We start from the raw sequence: 21,321 nt of genomic DNA, 5'->3' as shown, positions 1-21,321 counted from the left end.
TTTTTGATTTGTCTATCAAAAAGTACATTTGATAGAAAATTTACTTTTTGTCTATCAAAAAGTAAATTCTTCTTTTTTTTGGCTAAGAGTGTCTCTGGAGATAAGTTTTTTTTTCCAGAATAAAGTCAGAGTTCTGATTTGTTTCTCAAATTCAGAGGAAAGAAAGTCAGAAATTTGATTTAAGTAGTCAGTGGCCCTAATCCTCTTGTGTATAATTTCATTATCAGTCACATGTTTTTCTAATATTTAGCAGCAATAAAAACAAATCTCCAGAGGGTAGATGTATCCCTTTAAGGAAGACTTTACTTCAGATTATTTTTGTGTGCTTTGCGCCGTCATCCTACCTGGATGTAAATATTCTGTTCTCAGCACTTAAAAACATTTATATTTCCTAAAATGCCAAACTTCAGCTTTAACTCATTCACAGTTCTAGAAGGAAAACCAGTTAGAAAATAATATCAAAAAACAAAAACTACACAAATCTAATTCCAAAGCTTTTCTCGACTAGACAGCAGGAAACAAACGGACAAGGCGGCCACACGGCCTGGTTTCTGTGGGACGCAGGCGCCATTTGAGACTTCTTGTTTGAATCATAATTAGAAAACCCAAGTTCTCATAATCTGCGAGGGTCAGCTGCTTGTTCCCTGAATGTAAACACGTTGGCAGCGTCCCAGAGAAACCACAGCTTGCGTTACCAGTCCTGCAGATGTTGTGTGGGAGCCGAAACGCGCCCACCGCGCTTAACTGGAAGCTGACGTTAGCAAAAAAAAAAAGTGCATTAAAATGTGTGAACATATCAAATAGAGTCAGTTAGTAGTGCACTCAGTTCATGTTGTGAGGGAATAACGTGGCTGGCCTGAGGCTACATTCAGAAGACACAAACTGTAGCTGGGAAGATGGAGAAAATACATTCTGGATTTTCTTTGCTTGGGAAGTCGATCATGTGACGATGTGGATTACATTCTCAACAGTTTTCTAAACTGCAAGCGAGGAGATCAGGGAGCATAACTTTGATTCCTTTTATTCAGTCTAATGAATGATTCTGGGTTAAAAGGGATCGATAAAAGTTGCTCAGGTTTAGAAATCTGAAACAAAAACGTGTGCAGAGAAATACAGATTTTTTTTTTCTTTTTGGTCTAATGAAAGCGTTTTCCTGATCTGTAAATCTGCAGGTAATTCAAAGAATGCAACATGGAAAACTACCAAGGGTTTAGTTACATTTTTATACAGCTTGACCTCTCTAATGTCTGACTGGCTCTCACAGCAACACTCCCAGCTCTAAAGAAGTTTAGTTTTTAGTAGCGGTCAGACATGCGGGTCTGCAAAACTTTGACTCAAATTGCGATTCCACTATAATTAACATTTTTAAATATTTTACCCTAGTCTTCATGCCATGAGTGGAAGCAAATTTGAACTGAGCATTTATGATGCAGGAATTACTGTAAAACATCACAAAGCTTGGCATTTTGAAACCATTTTACAGATTAACGCGCTTTGAACATCACTTGTAAAATTTACCTCCACTCTGTTAAAGAGTCTGCCAGCATTTCCACATCCAGCTTCTTTAACTTTTATTATCTAGAGTCTTGCAGCCTGACTGAATCAAAATTCTCGTTAAATTGCTTCTTCCACTTTCTAGGCTTCATTTTTAAACACTTTACTAACGTCCCAGTGCATGTCAATGATTTAGTTCATGGGGACCTAAAAAAATGACCAAAATGACATGTTTTCTTTTACACTACTATTGGGAAGAAAAATGATAAAGTTACTGAGGTTTACTTTGGGTTTGAAAGTCTGGATGTGACCAAAAGAAAGTAATTCGGTAAAATAACCTCAGAAGGCGACACAAGCGTAAAGAAGGCGGTGAGAACTCGTGCACAACATCATCAGTCAACAAAATTCAAGAATGGAGGTAGCCTGATGAAGGAGTAGCGTGAATCAGACCCCGCCCCCAGCCCCGCCCACTCACGCAGGACTCAGAGGCAGTTTGGACTCAACGCCTCCAACACTTTCCAGCTTAATATTAAAAGCGAACAGTTTTAAAAAGTTGGCTCAACCCGGCCAAACAAACAAACACCTTCCTCCATTTAAAGTCATCATCATTTCCACTTAATATTGAAGGTTAAGAGTTGGGATTAGCCACTCACAAACAAACTGTTACTTAAAAACATATTGCTAATAAATAATAGATTTATACATATAAAAACATCCTCCACCGGAGGTTTACTTTTTACAGTAATCACCAGTTCTCCCCCCATCCCGACTCACACACACTCACACACTTCCTCACAATTCAGTTCTTCCTCTCAGAAGGTGTTTGCTTGAAAAAAAGAAGAAAAAGGCTTGGATTAGGTTTCATTCACACAGACACTCTCGCATAACTCTGTTCATCCCAACAGGCTGCAGAACTGTGACTTCATTTCCTGTCAAGTGAACGGCACAGCAGGAATATTTAAAAAAAACAACAAAAAAAAACTGATAAAACAGGAAACTGCTCCATCTTCCTCATTCAGAGGGTCGGATCACAGAAGGTCCCATCCAAGTCAGCAGCATCCAGGGCAGAGCGACGAAGCAAACGCACAAGCTCCCATTTAAAATGAACAAAAAGACGGGGAATGATGGATTTGATTTCATATCCCATGACCCTTGTGATAGTTTTTCCTTTCTCAACATCTGAACTTCTGATAACTGATATGGAAAAAAAAAGGTAAGATGATAGAGCCGAGTGAGTGTTTCCCACCCGGTGCCAGCTGCCCATCTTCCTCAGTCCAGTTTCTCCAGCACTGAGGGAACGTAGACCAGGCTGAGCTCGCTGCCGAAGTCGCAGACGATGGCGGCGTTGTCCAGCACCAGCAGCTGCCGGACGCCCTGACCGTCGCCGCTCTGGCTCAGGTAGACGGTCTGCAGCAAGTCGCCGAAGTTCAGGTCCCAGAAAGAGACGCAGCCCTGGCCCCCCGTCACCAGCAGAGACTCTGAGATCACGCCAAGACTGGCCCCACAGCCAACCTCCTGGTGAGCACAAACAACCAGCTAGAATCAGGATTTGTTTTTAACCTCGCCTCTTACAGGTTGGCAGCAGAAGTCGACAAGTGGTTAAAACAAATGTCGTTAAACCAACTGGTGGTAAAATTGCATGTATCCATGATAGAAGCAAGAAATCTAGGCAAAAATGCTAGACAGCACGGGTAGATTAGCAGATAGTTAGCGGTAGCATCAACAGCCTTGAGTCATTCAAACTAATGCCAGACAAGAAGGTCCTACCACGACAAAATTTAATGTAGTGTAGGCCAACTATCACAAAAACAAAAGAAAAAAAAATCAACAATGAATTTAAGACATTTTAAGGCCTTAACCTTTTTGTTTCACCAAGTCAAATTTTAGGACATTTTTAATGCCACCTTGAATTAAATTTAAGACAGAAAGACCTATAAATAGAAGAATGGTTGGGAGAACTTGCTGCATTACAACAAGCAATGCAAAAACTTTGAACTCGGCTTTAAGCTTCTCACTTCGCATTTGGCTCATTCACCCCCATAGAGCCGAGCGTAACGGTTTTTTGAATCTAGCCTTATATTTGCTGGCAGGAGCAGCAGAGGTCAGCCAGTGGCCAAAACGAATGTTGTCCTCACAACTGGCGATAAATTTGCACTTACATTATGGAGACAAAAAAGCTAGCTAGCTAGCAACGGTAAATTAGCAACTACTTAGCAGTAGCCTCACTGAACGCAATGAAGATGTTTGCAAACGACTCAAACTTTTGTCTGACAGAAGAGTCCCAGAGGCAAAAATGACATTAAAATATTCTGCAAAACATATTTTCTGTGGTCTTCTTTGTATTTCTACTGTTACTTTCTGCGACCCGTTCAGTACCTGCTGTATGGAGTACAGTTTGATGCCAGTGCTGCGGTCCCAGATACAGATGAGGTCATCCAGTCCTGAGCTAATGACACAAGAGGTAGTGCAGACCAGGGATGTGACGTCGCCACGGTGACCGTAGACGTGGCTGACGCGACTTCCTGTCAGGACATCCCACAGGCAGATGGCGCCGTCCTGCCCACCGCTCGCTAGAACCATCGTCTGATGAAAAAAATAAATGATTACTTTTATATTTGTTTTGAAAGATGGAGTATTGAGGGCCTTGCTACGATAATAATAATAATAAAAAATGATATAAAATTAAGAGAACAAAGTCATAATATTACAAGAAACATTTTTTTGTTTTACAAGAATAAAGTTAAAATATTACGGCTTTATGCTAGCAATATTACAACTTTATTTTCGTAATAATGACTTTATTCTTGTCCTATTTTACTTCATTAATTCATTCATTCATTCAATTGAGTCATTTCATACTCCATTGTCTTAGTTTTGATTACTTTCATAAAAAAATCATAGAAATATTATCATATAAATTAATAATGTTAAATGTTGAAACTACTTACAGTGCTTTAAAAAACAGGAACTACATGATGAAAAAAAAAATGCATATTTTGCAGAATATAAAACTATACCCTGTTTTATACAACCTGAATCACATTTATTTTTCTATAGTCAACAGTTGTAGACTAAATTATGTCAGACTATTTGGTGTTCTAGCCATTTGATAGAAGAGTAAAGATGTATTGTTACTGACCTGGTCAATGTAGATGGCTGTGATCCCCCCAGAGTGACCCTGCAGGGTAAAAAGGCAGCAGGAGTCCTCCAGACGATAAACCTGACCAAACAGTACATAATAAGAGTTTTTGTTTCCTTTTCTGTTGCGTTGTACAAAAACAGAGAAGCCAGCAACGTTTTAAGACAATGTGGTAGTAAATTGTATGAGGTTTGGTGTTTACCCTGACTGTGTGGTCCTGGCTGCCGGTGACCACCCTGCCTGCGGCCGCTCGCAGCACAGTGATCGGCTTCTGGTGGGCACACTGCACAGAGCGAGTGAGCTGACAGCTGATCAGGTCCTCGCTGCTGTAACAGGGAGTCGGGGGCATGCTGCCTCGCCCCGGGGCACCTGAAGGCATCACAGCAGGGATACTTTCTCTGTTACTGGAGCTTTTCATGGCCATTTCTGTCTCAATGTCTAACACAGAAGTTTATTGACATTTTTGAAGGAATCTGTATCACATTTACTAATCAAATATCCTAAATAGTGTCACATTTCAGGTCAAATGAATATAAGGATCACCTCACCTCTGTACTGCAGCAGACCCAGAGGTTTGTTAATCTCAACAGTGAAGAAATCTAACGACCCGTTGAGTCGCGCTGCCACGATTCTGAGGAGAACAGAAAGTCAGAACAGATATCAGAACCTGATGCATTTCTCCCACTTTTCACATCCAACTTTAAAAAAATTCAAAATAAGCAAAGAGAAATAAATTGATGCAAAAAGAAAACAGTTTTTAAATTAAATAAACAAAAACACACACATCTACATATAGATGTTTATTTTTGTTTTAAGAAAACCAGTAAAAGATCTGAGTTTTTACCTGTTGTTAAGAAACGCCAGCGCGGTGATACCAGAGACTCCATCTTCATTGCTGCACCGCAGAGACCCCTCTACTGCGTCCCACAGCTGGAACCACATGAAAAAATTCACTTTATTTTAAATGTTGTTTAGTTCTTAGTCTTAAATAAAAAGAGATCTCTAATTGTTGTTTACTTCAAAGTAGGGCTGAAATGACTACTAATCAGAACTGATTACTGAAATAATCGCCAACTAATTTAGTAAATGGTTCATCGTTAACTGGAGCATACAGACACTGCAGAAGGCCCAGTGCTGAAGGACACACTCAGAGCACTAATCATGCCAAAACTGTACAATAAATATATACAATTTACATTTAAGATAAAAAAAAACAAAACATTCTGTGTCAGTAAATATGTTCTACCCAAAACTAGGGTTAACACTACAAGAGATTTTTATTGCCTACAGTCATCAGCGTCTACAATAACTCTTGAATTAAATGAGCCATAACAACATTTAATTTAGTTTCACACACCTCCAGTTTGCCGCTGCTCCTCCCAGCAGCGATCAGATTCCCTCTCAGCTCCATGGCCCACACGGAGCTTTCCCAGTCTCCAGCGGACTGCGTCCCAGCCCCGGCAGCCTGGTTTGTGGGCCCACATGCGTCCCCCAGGCTCAGGCTCCTCTGGAGATGTGTGGCTGAAGGAGGCGAGGAGGAAGCGGAGGAAGGAGACGGGTACGTAGACGGCGACGGAGGCTCATGCTCCATGTAGGCGCGCTCCACCAGCCCTCCGAAGTCGAACCCTTCTCTGGGCGGCGTGGCGAGGTTGGAGGGCGGCTGGGAGGTGAAGTTGGTGTCGATGAGCGGAGTCAGGTCGGGCTGGTCGGTGAAGAGAGGCGGCCGGGTCGGAGCGGCGCGACGTCTCAGCGGGTAGCAGTCGTCCTCCGATGCCCCGTCACAGCTGAGGTTCGGGTCTCTAGATTCACAGGCGCAGTCGCACTCTGCAGTCATCGTGTCCCAGACGTCTCGCTGCTCCCAGCAGCCACTGCTGCTGCATCGTCTTAATCTGCAGAGAAAACAGAACAATCAGATGGATACGAAGAGAGAGCAGCCTCTGTCTTCCTCTAAGAGGTCACAATAAATGGGAGGTAAGATGGGAAAAGCCTTCAAACTGCACTGATGTGAAAACTTGGCCTGATATCAATATCGCTGTTCAGGCAGAGATGGTATTTTCCTATACCGAGTATTTGATATATTTCACTATGCGCTGCATCACTATCGTCACATGATCAACCTCCTTACCTCCACCTCCAAAAACAAACAGCAACAAGCTGGCGAAAAATATCAGTTAATTTGTCCCAGTTTTATTAATCGGACCAATACCGACATGTTAAAAATGACTAATATCGGTTAATACTGATTTTGATGCATCCTGCAAATAATCTCTTACTGAACAAATATAAATAACCAACTTTTAACTTGAGAATATTTATTCAGCGCAGGAAAAAACCTATTGTTTTGAACAAAATCACTAATTTTGTGACGAACTGTTTTCATGTTGAGATTTTTTCTGTTTTGGGGTAATTCATTTATTTATTTTTTTAAATCTAGCATTTCCAATAATTTATGGACTGCAGTAAAGTTTATGGGGACTTTTGAAGAGATGACCCACAGATTCCTTAGTGCACATAGCAGACAGAATAAAGTTGTTCACCACATGTTTGTTCTTTGTTTAGTGATCAAGAGCTCAATGTTACTCTCATCAGACTAAAGCACACAATTACAATAAACTGTCTAAAAAGCTGCACATCTTTATATTTGTGATGTTAAAACACTTTCCAAAAACAGCATATAATGGTTGTTAGAGACATTTTAGCATTAAGCTTTGCAGATTGTTATGCCAAAATGAATAAAAATGATCCTCATTAAGCCTCATTGGTAGCGATAAAGAGAAATATGCTTATATGTCACACCATATTTATGCCCCTGGAAACAGGAATCTTGCATTACTAATTAGTTCCCAGAAAACTCAGATTAAATTTTAAAAAAAGCTAATCATAAATTTAAAAAATATTTTAATCACTTTCATTTTGTAGGAAATGTTGGGGTTGCCGGTAAGAGTGACTCCAGTTATTTTGTTAAAAACTGATTTCTTAACATGCGTTTTCATCCCCAATGAACAAATTAACTCATATTTAAGGTTTAATGTTACCATTACGTTATCAGTGCTCCTTCAATTAAAGTAAAGTACAAACATTTATTTTAAAGCTACATTTGTCAGACATAACATTACATTTGGTGAAAAATTTACATTTACATTATCTGTAAACCCTAAACTCTAAAAATTATAATAAAGGCTTCAAATATTTTACTCTGTCACTAATTTAAATAATATGCAGGTTCCATTTTCTAATATTTTCATGATATTTAAACATTTTAACTGCATCAGTAATGCAAGTTAGGAAACCATTTGGAGGACTTGCTACAAGCACTTTTGTTTCAAGAAATGTAAAGACATCTCATGGTTCAATGTACTTTTAAACATGTTTGTAGAGCTACAGAGCACAGAGAGGAACTGCAGTGAACAGGAGGGTGTATATTAGTCATTATTACAAGTCTGCAACGTGGAACCTTCCTACAAAGTCAACCTGACCTCTCTGTGTTTTTATTACAGCATCATAAAATGCAGATAAGGTTCATAAAAGACTAAATGGTCTCATTCTTTTCCTTGTCCCAAATAGAAGAATTGTAAATAATCAAACTGGTTAACGTCTGGACAGCTTCTAAGAGCAGCGTAGCTGAAGAAGAAATTCAGATTGTGACCTCACCCTTGCTTTGGGATGACCGTCAGACAGTCACCAGTCTGGGCATCCCAAACACGGATCTGTCCCGCCAAGCAGCAGCTGGCCAGCAGCATCCCATCGCTGGCCAAACACTCGATGTCCTACAAGAACCAACGAGTGGAGTCATGTTTGCAAACACGCTTTATGATAATACCGTGAAGCATTTTTATTAGTCTTCCAAAGCCCTTCTTACCATACTGTGTCCCCTCAGCAGCAGAGGGGAGATCTCACTGACAGGTGGAGAATAACCGTAATCGTCGCAGGGCAGTTCGCCTCGTCGCCGACGCCCGTGAGCAACGCCGTTTCGGCCGTAGTTCCGGGGACAGAGAACGCGGTAGAGGCAGAAGAGCAGCAGAACCAGCAGGACCCCTGCAGCCAGGCCCAAAGCAGCAACCCTGGACAGGAAGTGGGGAGAAGACGGCAGAAATGATGAAACTCTTTCAGAATATGAGCGCATTTTAAAAAAATTGTTTCTAATCAGCGATTATATAAATATCTGCACAAGTGGAAATATTTATGTCTTAAACATATTTCACAAGATCCTGACAAGGAAAATCCGCCTGCTGTCAACTGAGGAATGTGGAGTTAAAATGATGATGAAATGATGACCTTCTTTGACCAAAATTGGCTTTGCAACAATTTAATGTAAAGTTTGGAGCTTGAAGAATCCTAACATTTGGTTATTTTACTTTCTAAACTACAGTAACCTGAATTTGACTTTTTTAAACAGGAATTAAATATGTAAAAAGTAGAACAGAAAAGGGGAGTTTTTAATCAGCCTAAGTTCTAAGTGTTAAAACTTTCAATTATTGGCCCGTAAAGAAACAGTCATCAATTTGTCATTTATTTCTGAAAAAAAAAAAAAAAATGTATGCAAAAAGGTTTTCTGTTTTATTTTGTTTAAATCTAATGAGGGGATAAAATGTATCTGGTCTCAACTCTTCATCTAAGAAAAGGAGAAATAAAATAGAAAAATGTAACAGAACTGACATAAATAGCAATAATTAGGTCATGATTTTTACTTTATTTTCACCATTCGAGCCAGTAAAAGCAGATGTCTGGAAAGAAACCAGTGCACATTCCACTTCTGTGTAAGAACCAGTTTATACTCGACTCCAAAGCAAATCGCATGTTATCTCAACAGCGCCTCAGGTTTATCTTTACCAGCATGGGGCAGCAGCAATTTTCCAGAAATCTGGGAAGAGGACACGGAAATGTTTTGTTTTGAATACTTGGAATCTGTGTGAGACATTCCCAGTAAGAGAATCTCCCAGCCGAATTAAATCTATTTTACCGACTTATTCCCCCCTGTGGTAAAAAAAATGTAAAAAAATAAAAAATTGTTATAAAAAGAAGAAAGAAGTTTTTCGGGTTTCATGATATGCCCCTCATTAAATTATGCAACACCGATCTTTAGCACACTGGTCTTCTCTCTGTTTCAGGGTCAGATGAACTCAACAGCCTCTGCTCCAACTGCGAGGGTCACAACCCTGACCCAAATATTTGAAAACTAACATACAGTCTGAAATGAAAAGATCAGCTTCCACTCCAGTGAACTGCAGTTGGGAGAAAACACAATGTCTTATATAACACAGAACAAAGACAACTCAACTCCAGACTCTGACATTGTTGGAGCGAAGGTAGATGAAGAAGATGATAAAAGACGACTGGATAGAAATACTGAACTGTGTAAAATCACACGTTAATTTGTGAATGTAGCCTAATAATAATTTGAAATTAGAAAAGTAGATTTTATATGATGAATCTGAAACTTAGTACAACATCTCAGTAAACTATAAAACCCAGCAGAGTTCAGCTGCATAGAAATCCTTTCTCAGGAGGATTAGCTACATTTTTCTACACCTGAATGCTCCATCTGTAGATTCAGATATCAACCAGTCAACCGGCTGCAAATCTGATATTAAAACTGTCCGTTACTCTTTGGTTTTCTCAGGTTCTGTAGCGTTTCTTAAAAAAATTATTTGGAAGCCCTTTTGCACAAAGTACAATGCAAAGGCAACTAATTATTTAAAATATATGAATTGGGTTACATGTGGTAAACAAGCATTCTGTATATATGACACAATTCTTAGATAAATAAATACGACTTAAAATTATTTCATCATGCAGTTTCCTGTGAATGTGGCCACTAGGTTCACCTTAAATACTTCCAGACATGTTTGGTCTAACTGATATAAATTCAGAAAGCTTTTTCTGAATGAAGTAGACTATTCTTTGCTGATGCATTTAAAGGAAACAAAGTGGCTTTTAATACACCAGAAGTCTGTGTATTTCAGAGTACTCACTTGTAGAGGGTGAGGTCTGTCTGTATATCTGCAGAAACTTTAGGGATTGATGGCGGAGGGTGTCTCGTGTCCTGAGGGTGACGCGTTTCAATGGCCTCCTGGGGGCTCAAGTGAATCGTGACAGGAATTACGGGGAGAAGGCTGATGTACCTAAAATTGACAAGGAGGATGACATTTTTGATCCAAAAATTAGATTTTAAAATAAAGAAAGACACGGTTTTAATTTTTTATGTCTTCTTGAAAACAAAAAAAAAGCAGCTGAAAGTAATTTTGATGGTAAAGTCAAAGGTGAGTAATGTTAGATTTATTAAGAATGTCATCTTGCAAACATTGTGAAAACATTAGGGTACATTTTTTGTTTTTTACTAAAATAAAAAAGCATTATACAGAATAATAAAATCCACTCTTAAAGTAACAAAATAAAAATGTATTTCTTGAATGTATTTTATATCATTTTTAATATTGTTCAAAAAAACAAAACTATAATCCTGTTCTTAAATCAAAGAGAAAATCTGACCCAACTGTGATTTCAATGCAAGTCATTTGATAAAAGTACTGCTGTGATTTTACTAAAGTTACTAATAACGCTTTGCTAACATTTTAGAGAAAAGTTTATAAATTTAACTGGAAACTGAAATCAGAAGGAAAATAAAACCTAACCAATGTATACTAAGATTGATTTTCTATTTGTATATACAAATCTTTTACTAGTTACATAAAGTTCAATATAACAAACGTTTAAATCCAGTCTCCTATTTTAGAGTTACAGACGAAATACTAAATTCGTAATTTGAAGCAATACTCACTTCTTTGCTAAAGTTATATTGTAGTAGCTGAAAAGCGACGGCCAATGCCTAAAAGACAATCTCCTCCATCCTTCCTCATCTTCGGCCCCCCAGGTGATCTGGGGCACGGAGGGCGGGGCGTGGGGAAGAGGTCCTGCTGGGCCAAGGTGACCTCGTGATTGGTTTTCAGGTAGTGGAGTTGGAGCCGGAGCACGGTGGATGCTCAGGGTGCTGGTAGGATCCCCGCCACGGAAAACCGGTGCCACTGCCAGATGGGGGCTTAAACCGCCTCCGCCGGAGTCCCCCAGGGGGCTCTGCTCAGACACCTGCGCAGCCAGGTAGGTGCGGATTCCGGCCGGGTCCGTGTAGACGAGGATGCCGATCCAGATTACCGTACCAGCCTGAAAATGTGGAGAGAAAACGAGATTAGAACTTGTGAATCTGTTGAGTTGGGATTGGCCATGGGCTCATGGTTTAATAAAAATACTACAATTTCAGAATATTGACATTAGAAACTAGAAAAAATATAAAAAATTATTTGTTTTAATTTAAGCCAGAAAAAGTCAATATCCAGCTGCTGATAGAAATAACCAAAAATGTTATTTTACCTACATTTTTTCATTGGCCTTTTTATTATGATACATAACTATATTTTTATTTAATTAAAAATATAGAATAATAGAACAAATGTAGTAAAATCCAGTAGTCTTCATAGGCAGCGTGTTTGGAGTCAGTTGGTTTTGTCTTCCTTTTAAGTGAGGAAAACGTATAGAAACCTGCTTTCAACCAGCTGACCAGCAGAGCGCAGCAGCAGGCAGAGGAGGAGCTACATTAGTCAAACTCCAGCCACTTCAGGACATTGTCTAATCTTATAAAAACACTGTAAAACACTTGGTATGAAGGACGTTTTATGATTTTGAATCCTCAACCTTTAGAGTTAGTTTCTCAAAGAGAAAGTAAAAATAAACACCTTTGACCTTAGAAACAGAACAAACATCTCCGAAAGTTCAACTTTAGCTACTATAGTGGCTTAATAGAAAAAAAGCAACCAGCCAAATAATAAATTGACTTAAAACTTAATTTAAAAACTAAAACCAGTCAGAACACATACGTAGCATAAAGAGATGAGCTGACTCACCATGATGATGCGCTGGGCCAGGCGTGTGCGGGCCAGGAAGTACACAACACGCAGTCTTTTAGGGAGCCTCAGGTTCCTGAAGGCCGGGGTCTGCAGGGTGATTGTGTGGGGGGAGGGCCGAGGTGGAGGAGGGGCCTCTCGTGTTCGCAGGGGTCCCGGTTTTGATGGAGGCAGGCCGGCCTCGGCGGGAAGCCGGCGGTTCAGGTCAGCCAGCTGTAATTAATTTAGATTAATTTTTAATATTACATTCACTAAAGTTGCATAGGAAGTAAATCACCAATTTCTTGATTACTATTTATTCGCTACACACAGTTGTTTACCCTCGTATGAAAAAAGCTAATGTAACTTAGGTTGTATCTGAAATAGGATTCCTTCTCAGAAGTAAAAAAAATATGTTTTCTTATTAAATGTTTGTTTTTTCATGCAAGTCTTACCTCCATACGTCGAATATCTATAGACAGGACTGTAGTGAAGAAAAACATCTGCAGGAAAAAGTCAGAAACGAGCCCCACGACGGCAAAAAGACAAAACTCCTGCATAAGACAAAAATTAGTTTACATCACTTTATATTCTTTAACTTTATCTTTTTTTTATAGACAGAATCATGTTTTTCTCATGATGCAATGATTAAAGCAAATTTCTCCAACCTGGATAGCTGGCACCAAGGTGAAATATCCAATCAGGATGATGCACAGCTCAGTGGCCATGTTCTTCATGATAGACCAGCTCTCATTACTAAGGCCTAGTGAGGCAAAGGACAAAACATAAAGTGTACAACATGTTTTTAATCCCAGTGAATCCTAAAAAGATGACTGGGTGAAAACCTTACCCTGAGCAATTCGAAGTTTGACCTCCAGGTCAACGGGTGTGGAAACTACAGACTTGGTGAGCACCAACACATTTTCCAGGCCGATCACAACAACAAGGTAAGGGAAGATCTCACTGCAAGGAAACAAAAGGTACATTAACCAAATATGAGTCAGAAAGAATCTTAAAGAAATCACAACAGGCGTTTGCAGCATTGTCAAAGCATTTAAAGGAACTCTTCAGACTGACAAAGACCCGTTTCTAACCTCATAAACACCGTTAGCATACAGACATCACATCGTACATGTTGAGCTGAATGCAAGTTCTCTGAAGATGTTTCTCCTGGATGTCTGACTCCCCTTTCAACAAAATGTGTAATATTTTATTTTGTTTCCATTCCTGGCAGATATGGAACATGTTAAAATAAACTGTAATCAGACTGATAAGAGTTTGATGTCTAAAATATTACATTGTGAAAATTACAATTTTAACTGATTTTCAGCTGCTTCTATTCACTTCTGCCAACAAAGCATTTTGGTTATTAAGTTGTGGGAAGAAATGTGCTGGAACACGATTAACAGAGCTGCTCAGGACAGGAGCAGAAATAACATCTGCCTGGACGATGTTAGAATTTCTGTTTTTTGAATTTCACACTCTGACCCCAGATGTTATTCATGTTGAAATAATTACAGACCAGAATGATCCGCCTCCTTATCTCTGCCTCATGAAGGCTGTAATCAGCCTTAGGCAACTTTATGGTTGTACTCAGATGCTTTCTTTAATGTTTTCTACACATATTTCTTCACTTCAGATTAGGCCGGGCTATCTGCTTTACAAATAAATATCACTTGCTTGCATTTCAATTATCCCTTCTGGAAGTTGACCTACATTTAAACTTGAAGTAAATATAAGCTATAAAACATGTTTGTTAAACAAGATAGCATGCAATGGGAGGGCTGATATAACTCTGAGCCATGAAGATCCAAAGTGTGCATTGGTGAAAAAACAAAAATAAAAAAATGTAATCTTCATAAACAGAAAATTCAATGAATCAATGAGATCAATTTATTGCCCAGACCTACTTTGGATATGAAAGTGAATGCAGCTATCATAAACTATAAAATACACGTGACATAAGCACCTGAATAATCCACCTTCATCAGATTTATCTGGTCCACAAGATAAGCCTCTTCAATTAGTTGTAAACACATAAGAAAACCAACCACAAGCCAAATAAATATAATCCTCATGCACCATAAAAAATGGTTAACATCAAAATCATGTCATAAAAATGAGAACGCTCACACAAACTGCAATAAAATCTGTTTGTCAAAGGGATTTTTCTGAGAGAAGTTTTCTTCATTAAAACAGCCAATCTGAACATTTTGTTAGAAACTAATTGATGCCTGCAGGGAATTTCCTCCCATTACAAAGTGACGAGAGATTAGTGTGAGAGTACCGATAAGCAGGAGCTTTGGAGGTAAGTGTATAACTGGGTCACAGAGGAGTCAGCAGCTCTACATATTACATCACACACATAAACACACACACACACGCACACACGCGGGATAAGTTCTGTAGCCTCCAGTGTGAATGAAGTCAATCATGACTAAGCAGAGTTCACACCAGCCAAAGTTGCATCTTTTGAGTTATTAATCAAACAAAAAACATTAAAAAAATTATAGTGGATCAGTTGAGCATAGAAAAAGTCAATATTTTTAAAAATATGGATCTTCCAGTTTGAACAGTTTGGTAAGTTGGTGTTGCCCTGGATTTGTTTGTGCAAGCCCACCCATAATGAGCACAGCCTTCGGCAGACATGCGTGGATCTTAGGCAGTGGTTGAACACCAGGGTGCCATTGTCACGCCACGATGTCAGCTCTTTAATAATCCTCAAATGATTGGACGAACCAGTTAACGTCAACCAGACAAGATCTCCTCCCTCTGAAGTCGTCCAACCCGCTTCCACTCCCAGCGTTTCCTGTCCTATCAACAATGACACACTGACTTTTGAGTTCTGCTTATAAACATTAACAGACATCAGTCTGAAATCAGCGTGGAGGAAACAGGAAGTCTGATGCATGTGTGTCGGTTGTGTGTCAATGCAAGTGAGTAAGCAGAATAAGGCAACAGATAATAAAGCTAACAGTCTCCTAGGGGAGTAAATGTTTACCTCAATACATACTGAGGTAAATAAATAACATGAAGGGGATTCCATTGTATTGTTCTAACAGCAGTACAGAAACTAAAAGTCGTGATTTCAGTGTGTGATATCAAATATGAACAACATGGGAGTTTTACTCACTGTCATAAAGTACAATTTAAACAAATCATCCTAAATTTCATTTAGATCCTTTCAGCGGCTTTTTGAACCCTTTATTGAAAACAAAAAAAAAGTGCTGGGTTTGAAGAAATCTCTCCAAACCATAAAGTGTGAAAACTGATGGAAAAACTGTTGAATTCTGACCAATCATGTCTGGTGGTGGAGGACAAACCAAACCTTTTTACTTTATCTTAACAAAGCATGAGAAAAATGTGGGCACTCCTACCCTCCGTTCAGCGTGGGCGTCAGGCCAAACAGCGTACACAGTCCCACAGACATGAGCAGGGAGCTGAGGACGGTGACCACAGCAGCCAGAGCCAGGCCCCACTTAGACTTCACCATGTCGATCTTACCTGCAAGGAAGGAGGAGGAGGAGATTGATTAACTGTTATCCCTTTGTTGCCTTCTGGCTACCAATATCTGATGGACACATTAGCATTATATTCATTATAGCATGGCTAGAATTATTTTGCAAACCATACAGCACAGTTGCATGCACAGTTAACCTTTAATTAAAACAACTAATCTTTAATAAAGATTTTTATATTTTATTGCTTAGCACAGCAGTAGCTATCAATTCTTTCTTCCACAACTTCAAACCTGCAATAGCATTAAAAAAAGCCTTTATTTCCCTCTGACTAACTGAAAATGTAACCAATTTCTAATCCAAATTGTTTTATCCCAAGTTTACATTAAGCAAGGCAAAATGTCAACTAGCCAAATATTTACATTTCATCTTCTTTGGCTGTGCTCAATCATAACAAAAACTGAATTTTCTGTTATGATTGAGTAAAACAAAAACTGAAATTTATTGACTGATGAAAAAAAAACAAGAAAAACCACAAATACCAATTAACGAATGAATGAAGAAAAAAAAATACTTCAGAGGGCAAAGTTGCCTGAAAACAAATAAAGGTTATATGTAGTGAGACAAAATGTAAACCAAGAAACCGTCAAACTGCTGAATTAATTTAAAGTTCCTTTAAAAAAACTCTAGATAACTGTTTAAGTGTTGCTAAACTATTTAAACAGTAATTTATTCCTATCTTTATTTTTACTACATTTCCCAGATATCCTTTCAAGACAGAGTTGAGATCTCAATATCACAAAAGAGGTTAAAAAAGGCAAGTATGTAAACAAATAATGAACACTGTGTGCCTGTTTTGAACCAAAGTAAATACCTCAAAAAAGTTAAAGAAACCTGCTGTTTTAAGAATAAACAGGCTAATAAAGCTTTGTAGATGTTATTAACATAATAGGAGGATATCAAAAAGGATTACTGACATACAGTAAATAAAGACTGCAGTCATATGCAGTTTGGAAACATTTGGAAAAACTACTTTTAAAAAGGGGGAAAATGTCTTTTAACTCATTGAATTTGAATTAAATCTTTGTCTTGAGTGCTTATGTTTGTACTCTGAAGTAATGTTTTCCCTGGAAGCTGCTGGAGGTTTGCTTACTGCATTCTTACAGAGGTGTGCAATGTTCCAGTGTGAGGATAATCCCTGTGCCAGACAGGAACAACCTTGGCACTCAAACAAACGTGCACAAACAAAGGCACAGCGGCCACGGGTCTGAATGTACGCTTTACAAAAAAATAAACACAGAGTGGAGCCAAAATGGATCAAAGACGCAGGACGGACGCGCAGCGCAGACTTACGGGTGGAGAAGTAGATGTAGGCGAAAAGGATGATGTACGTGGTGACGAGGGGAATCAGTTCAGCGATGCCGATCTCCTCCTTGAAGTGGATGTGAACCATGTGGTCGTCTCTCAGGCTGCAGTTGGCCGATGGGTGAAGCTGCTTCAGACGAGTCCGTAAGCTACTCAGAAAGCTGAACACACACACGAACAACGTGACGATAATTAAACAAAACAAAAAAAGTGCAAAGGAGTGTACAAAAGCAGTTTTCCCTCGATTCAGTTTATAAGGGACCAAATTTGAATATTTTTTTGTATATTATTGTTACTCAACACGCTAATACGTATATCTGAATCACAGCAGGGTGCAAGTATGAATGCTTTTAAATAATTAGGTGTTTAAATGCAATTGGGAGGACCTACAACTGATGAGCAACACGTGACAAGTCACCACATATAAAAGTAAACACAACATTATAACTGTATCTTCTTTCAAAGCTAAATTCTGGTCTAGTTCCTATGAATATATCAAGCAATCAAGCAGCTTTGGGTCCAAAAGGATTAAATTGTACACAGTTATTACATCTAACCTGATAAAAAAAAAAAACAGAACTCGCACATAAAGTCAGTATGTTTTGGTCTCAACTTGTACATTTGCAGTGGTTTAATAATTTCCTTTCAGTAAGAACAATTATGCAGCAGTTTTAAGCAGAGAAGGCCTTGGAATCCTCTGACATTTAAATTATACAGAACATTCACGCTTTATATCAACAGGTGTTTCTGAATTAATGTGGCATTAAATCCTAAGAGGAGAAAACTCTTATGTTAAAAACATTGATATTCCAGTCAGGAGGATTCATGACTGTCTAAATGTCTAAAGTATTAAAAATACCATCCAAAGAAATTGATTCATTTCTTTGCCTTTCAACTCACCCTGCATCATAGTTAGAAAGAACCACAGTGATTGTGTATGTGACCACTCTCTTCCTGTTGTAGTGACTGACTCCTGTGTGCTTTCCAGGGACGCCAAACAGCAGGTCTGAAACACACAAAGACTGAATTATTTTTTTTAACCCAAAACTGCAGCAAATTGCCCTAAATTACATTTTTACGTTGTGGCCACAGACCACGTGTCAGACAAATGACTTCAGTGTGATCAGGAGTCACTCCTCGGTTGTCAGGATTATAGGTGACACAACCACCATGAACCTCACTAGTATGAGATCATTTATTACTGCTGTATAAGCCCAAAACACACCAGCGTTTGGTACATGTTGATGTCATATAAAACAGTTACGCTTGGATGGAGAGGTGGGACAATATGCTAGGATACATTAATATAAGGTCCATAGAAATTAAACTGCTTGTGCAAAGTCAGCATAAAAGCCTTTTAGTTCATTAGTTTGATTAATCTTTGCTCACAAGCGACTTACAATAGGTGATCCAAGATCATTTGAAAGAGCATTACATTTGAGATTTAGTTTGGGTTTAACAAGCTAAATTAAGCAACTATCTTTGCAAAAAGCACACTTTTTAAAAATCTGTCTGATTTGCCATTTGCATTCATTATAAAGACATAAATTAATGTATTTTTTAAGAATTTCAGCAACATAGAGTAATAACTATATAATCATCAATATTTTGCAAAACTCTTACAAATGAAATCAATGCGTACAATCAACTATAACCAAAGGTTAATCATTTTCTTATCTCAATCTAAAGAAAGTGACTCAATAGATGTGTTTCCAATAATACAATAATTATATAAATTGGAATTACAAAAATAGATTTCCTTAATGCAAATACCACAATATTGAAAAAACTTGCATTTTTTAATCAAAGGTTTTTTGCCCCAAGATGTGGTGGTGTTTCAGCTGGAACAAAATCAATGTATTTCACAAAACTGCAATGGAAACACTTTTTTACCATCACACGAGTCATGTGATCAACAACCAGAGGATCATGGCGCAGCATGTTTTTTAATAAGTTATCGCATGACCAAACATATTTACGTGTGATTTTAATTACATTTCTTATTTTAAGGAAACACCACAACTGCGAAACATTTTGACAACATTTATAATTGAAACGCAGCTAATGAACTCAGAGGTTTAGTTAAAGAACATTAGTGAACAGACGGCATCACAAAGACCAAATGACACACTTTTCAGATTTTTATTTCCAAGCAAGTTAAAACAAAACATGTAGTTTTCCTTTCACTTTAAAAAAAAAATGCACTACTTTGTATTGGCTATCGCAAAGAAATTCCAAATTAATGCAATGAAGTTTACATGCAATGTGATAACATTAAGGGGTTAAAAAAAGTGAGAACAACAACTTGATGGGCTGGAGTTCTAGGTTTAACCGTCTCCCTCTGCATCCATCCTGCACAATCATCAATCATCAGCAGAGTTTCTACCTCGCAGTGTCGCTGAGGTGTGCAGTCCTTTCGGTTCGTGTTTCTGAATGGTCTTGAGGAGGTCCGAGTCTGAGTCAAACAGGTCTCGCTGGTTCTGCCAGTAGTTGCCAGGAGAGACGAGGAGGCAGCCGTGTTCTGGCAGCACTGACTGCATCCGCCGTAACCCTGGAAACAAGTCTGTCACCTGGAGACATAGAGCTTCCAGGCTTCGAATGCCAGAGCTGGAAGGAGAAGAACCCAGAAGGTAAAAGTGATTGGAAACGTTAAAAAAAGAAATTAAAGGGACTCAGGATTAGTATTTAATGTTATGATAAGAAAATATGCCTTTCCATATGCTGAAAAACATCCCAGATCATCAGCAAACCAGAGCCTGACGTACATATCAGTGCACATCAGAGCTTGCACAGCGCAGCTGCCAAACAAGTGAAAGAGTTTCTCTTTTTTTCTTTTCTTTTTAAGGTCATGGATGTTTTCCTTTCTTGTTGACGCAAATCAGGTTGAGGTCAGCAGTTTGTTTGGCCTCCTGCAAAACGTGAGGAGGCCGGTTCATCACAAAAACAACAAACTGTTGGTGTAACAGGTGTGTTTACCCATCGGTGTGGACGTGGTTGCGAATCTCCTCCAGCAGACTGAAGACTTTCCCCAGAGGCGACCGAAACACGTCCACCGGCACGAGGCTGCTGTCCCACGGAGACACGGCTGCCTTCACCAACACCTGCTGGATGTAGGCGACCGGAGGCCCGTGGTACTACAGCACAAACACACACACAGGTGACTCCTTCATAGGAAGTATAACTCCTGTCAGGCTTTTTTTTCTGAAATTAATCTCGATGGTAAGAATCTTGCATGTATACAGTTCAGTTACATGAATCCTGCATTGCAGAAACTTAAAATTTTTAACATTTCTACGTGACAAATGAACAATTAGGTACAAAAAGTAGAGCATAATTGCTAATGAGAAGCAAAACGACTCATGGTTTTTGTATTTCTATTAAGCCCTGAAAACAATACTTGCATGTTTTAAAAAAAACATCTAAAAGAACTGGCTTTAAAGTCTTGCAGGAGATTTGGATCTTTTCAGTTCACATGATACTGCCACAGAACTGCAGTAGGATCAGAGTGTTATGTGCAGTGTTAGTCTTTCAGGTACAGAGTTTTTTATTTAGGGAGAAAACAGAAAAAAGGTGGTAAAACACATTTGTACACCACACCTTTCAGATTTTATTTCTGAAATATAAAAACCATGCATTTTTTTTCTTATTTGTTTTTAAACTGTGGTGGAAATCTTATGTGACACATTGTTAAAAAAATAATAATAATAATAATTATATATATATATATATATATATATCCGCTTTGTCTGTAAATATGTTCTCCCCAAACCTTCTCAAGTAGTATAGTTTTAGCTTCACCAGGGTTCAAATTCAGTAAAAAAGCCATATTAAGCTTTTAAGCTACTTTTGCTATCCAATTATTATTTGATTAATCAGAAATTCAGTCAACAGATCAGCTCTACACTGTATTGGTGTTAAGTCAAGCAGAAAGTGCTGAACTTTTTACATGTTGATGTAAAAAGCATTTATTTAGCTGAAGATGCATCTTATG

At 38.6% G+C, this 21,321-nt stretch overlaps 1 protein-coding gene across 6 annotated transcripts in view; it reads right to left on the bottom strand.

Moving 5' to 3' along the window:
* Positions 1–285: 285 nt before the first annotated feature.
* The window catches only part of scap (SREBF chaperone), a 29,357-nt gene continuing 8,321 nt past the window's right edge, over positions 286–21,321 (bottom strand). For all 6 annotated transcript variants that reach the window (XM_008430899.3, XM_008430898.3, XM_008430897.3 and 3 more), the window contains 20 exons: positions 20,307–20,464; positions 19,717–19,937; positions 18,231–18,336; positions 17,319–17,491; positions 15,885–16,011; positions 13,358–13,470; positions 13,176–13,270; positions 12,963–13,061; positions 12,529–12,741; positions 11,412–11,791; positions 10,606–10,755; positions 8,493–8,694; positions 8,285–8,400; positions 5,991–6,522; positions 5,478–5,563; positions 5,182–5,264; positions 4,836–5,002; positions 4,634–4,714; positions 3,871–4,077; positions 286–3,009 (listed from right to left, as the gene is read on the bottom strand). In XM_008430899.3, the coding sequence (XP_008429121.1) occupies positions 2,764–3,009; positions 3,871–4,077; positions 4,634–4,714; positions 4,836–5,002; positions 5,182–5,264; positions 5,478–5,563; positions 5,991–6,522; positions 8,285–8,400; positions 8,493–8,694; positions 10,606–10,755; positions 11,412–11,791; positions 12,529–12,741; positions 12,963–13,061; positions 13,176–13,270; positions 13,358–13,470; positions 15,885–16,011; positions 17,319–17,491; positions 18,231–18,336; positions 19,717–19,937; positions 20,307–20,464 (3,555 nt within the window). In that variant the 3' untranslated portion in view covers positions 286–2,763. The remainder of the gene's footprint in view (positions 3,010–3,870; positions 4,078–4,633; positions 4,715–4,835; positions 5,003–5,181; positions 5,265–5,477; positions 5,564–5,990; positions 6,523–8,284; positions 8,401–8,492; positions 8,695–10,605; positions 10,756–11,411; positions 11,792–12,528; positions 12,742–12,962; positions 13,062–13,175; positions 13,271–13,357; positions 13,471–15,884; positions 16,012–17,318; positions 17,492–18,230; positions 18,337–19,716; positions 19,938–20,306; positions 20,465–21,321) is intronic.

The sequence above is a fragment of the Poecilia reticulata genome, chromosome 16 (genome assembly GCF_904066995.2).
Source record: "Poecilia reticulata chromosome 16, P_reticulata-male-v2, whole genome shotgun sequence".
NCBI classification, from domain to species: Eukaryota; Metazoa; Chordata; class Actinopteri; order Cyprinodontiformes; family Poeciliidae; genus Poecilia; species Poecilia reticulata.
Note: the sequence above shows the minus strand (reverse complement) of the source record. Positions and strands in the feature narration are given on the sequence as shown.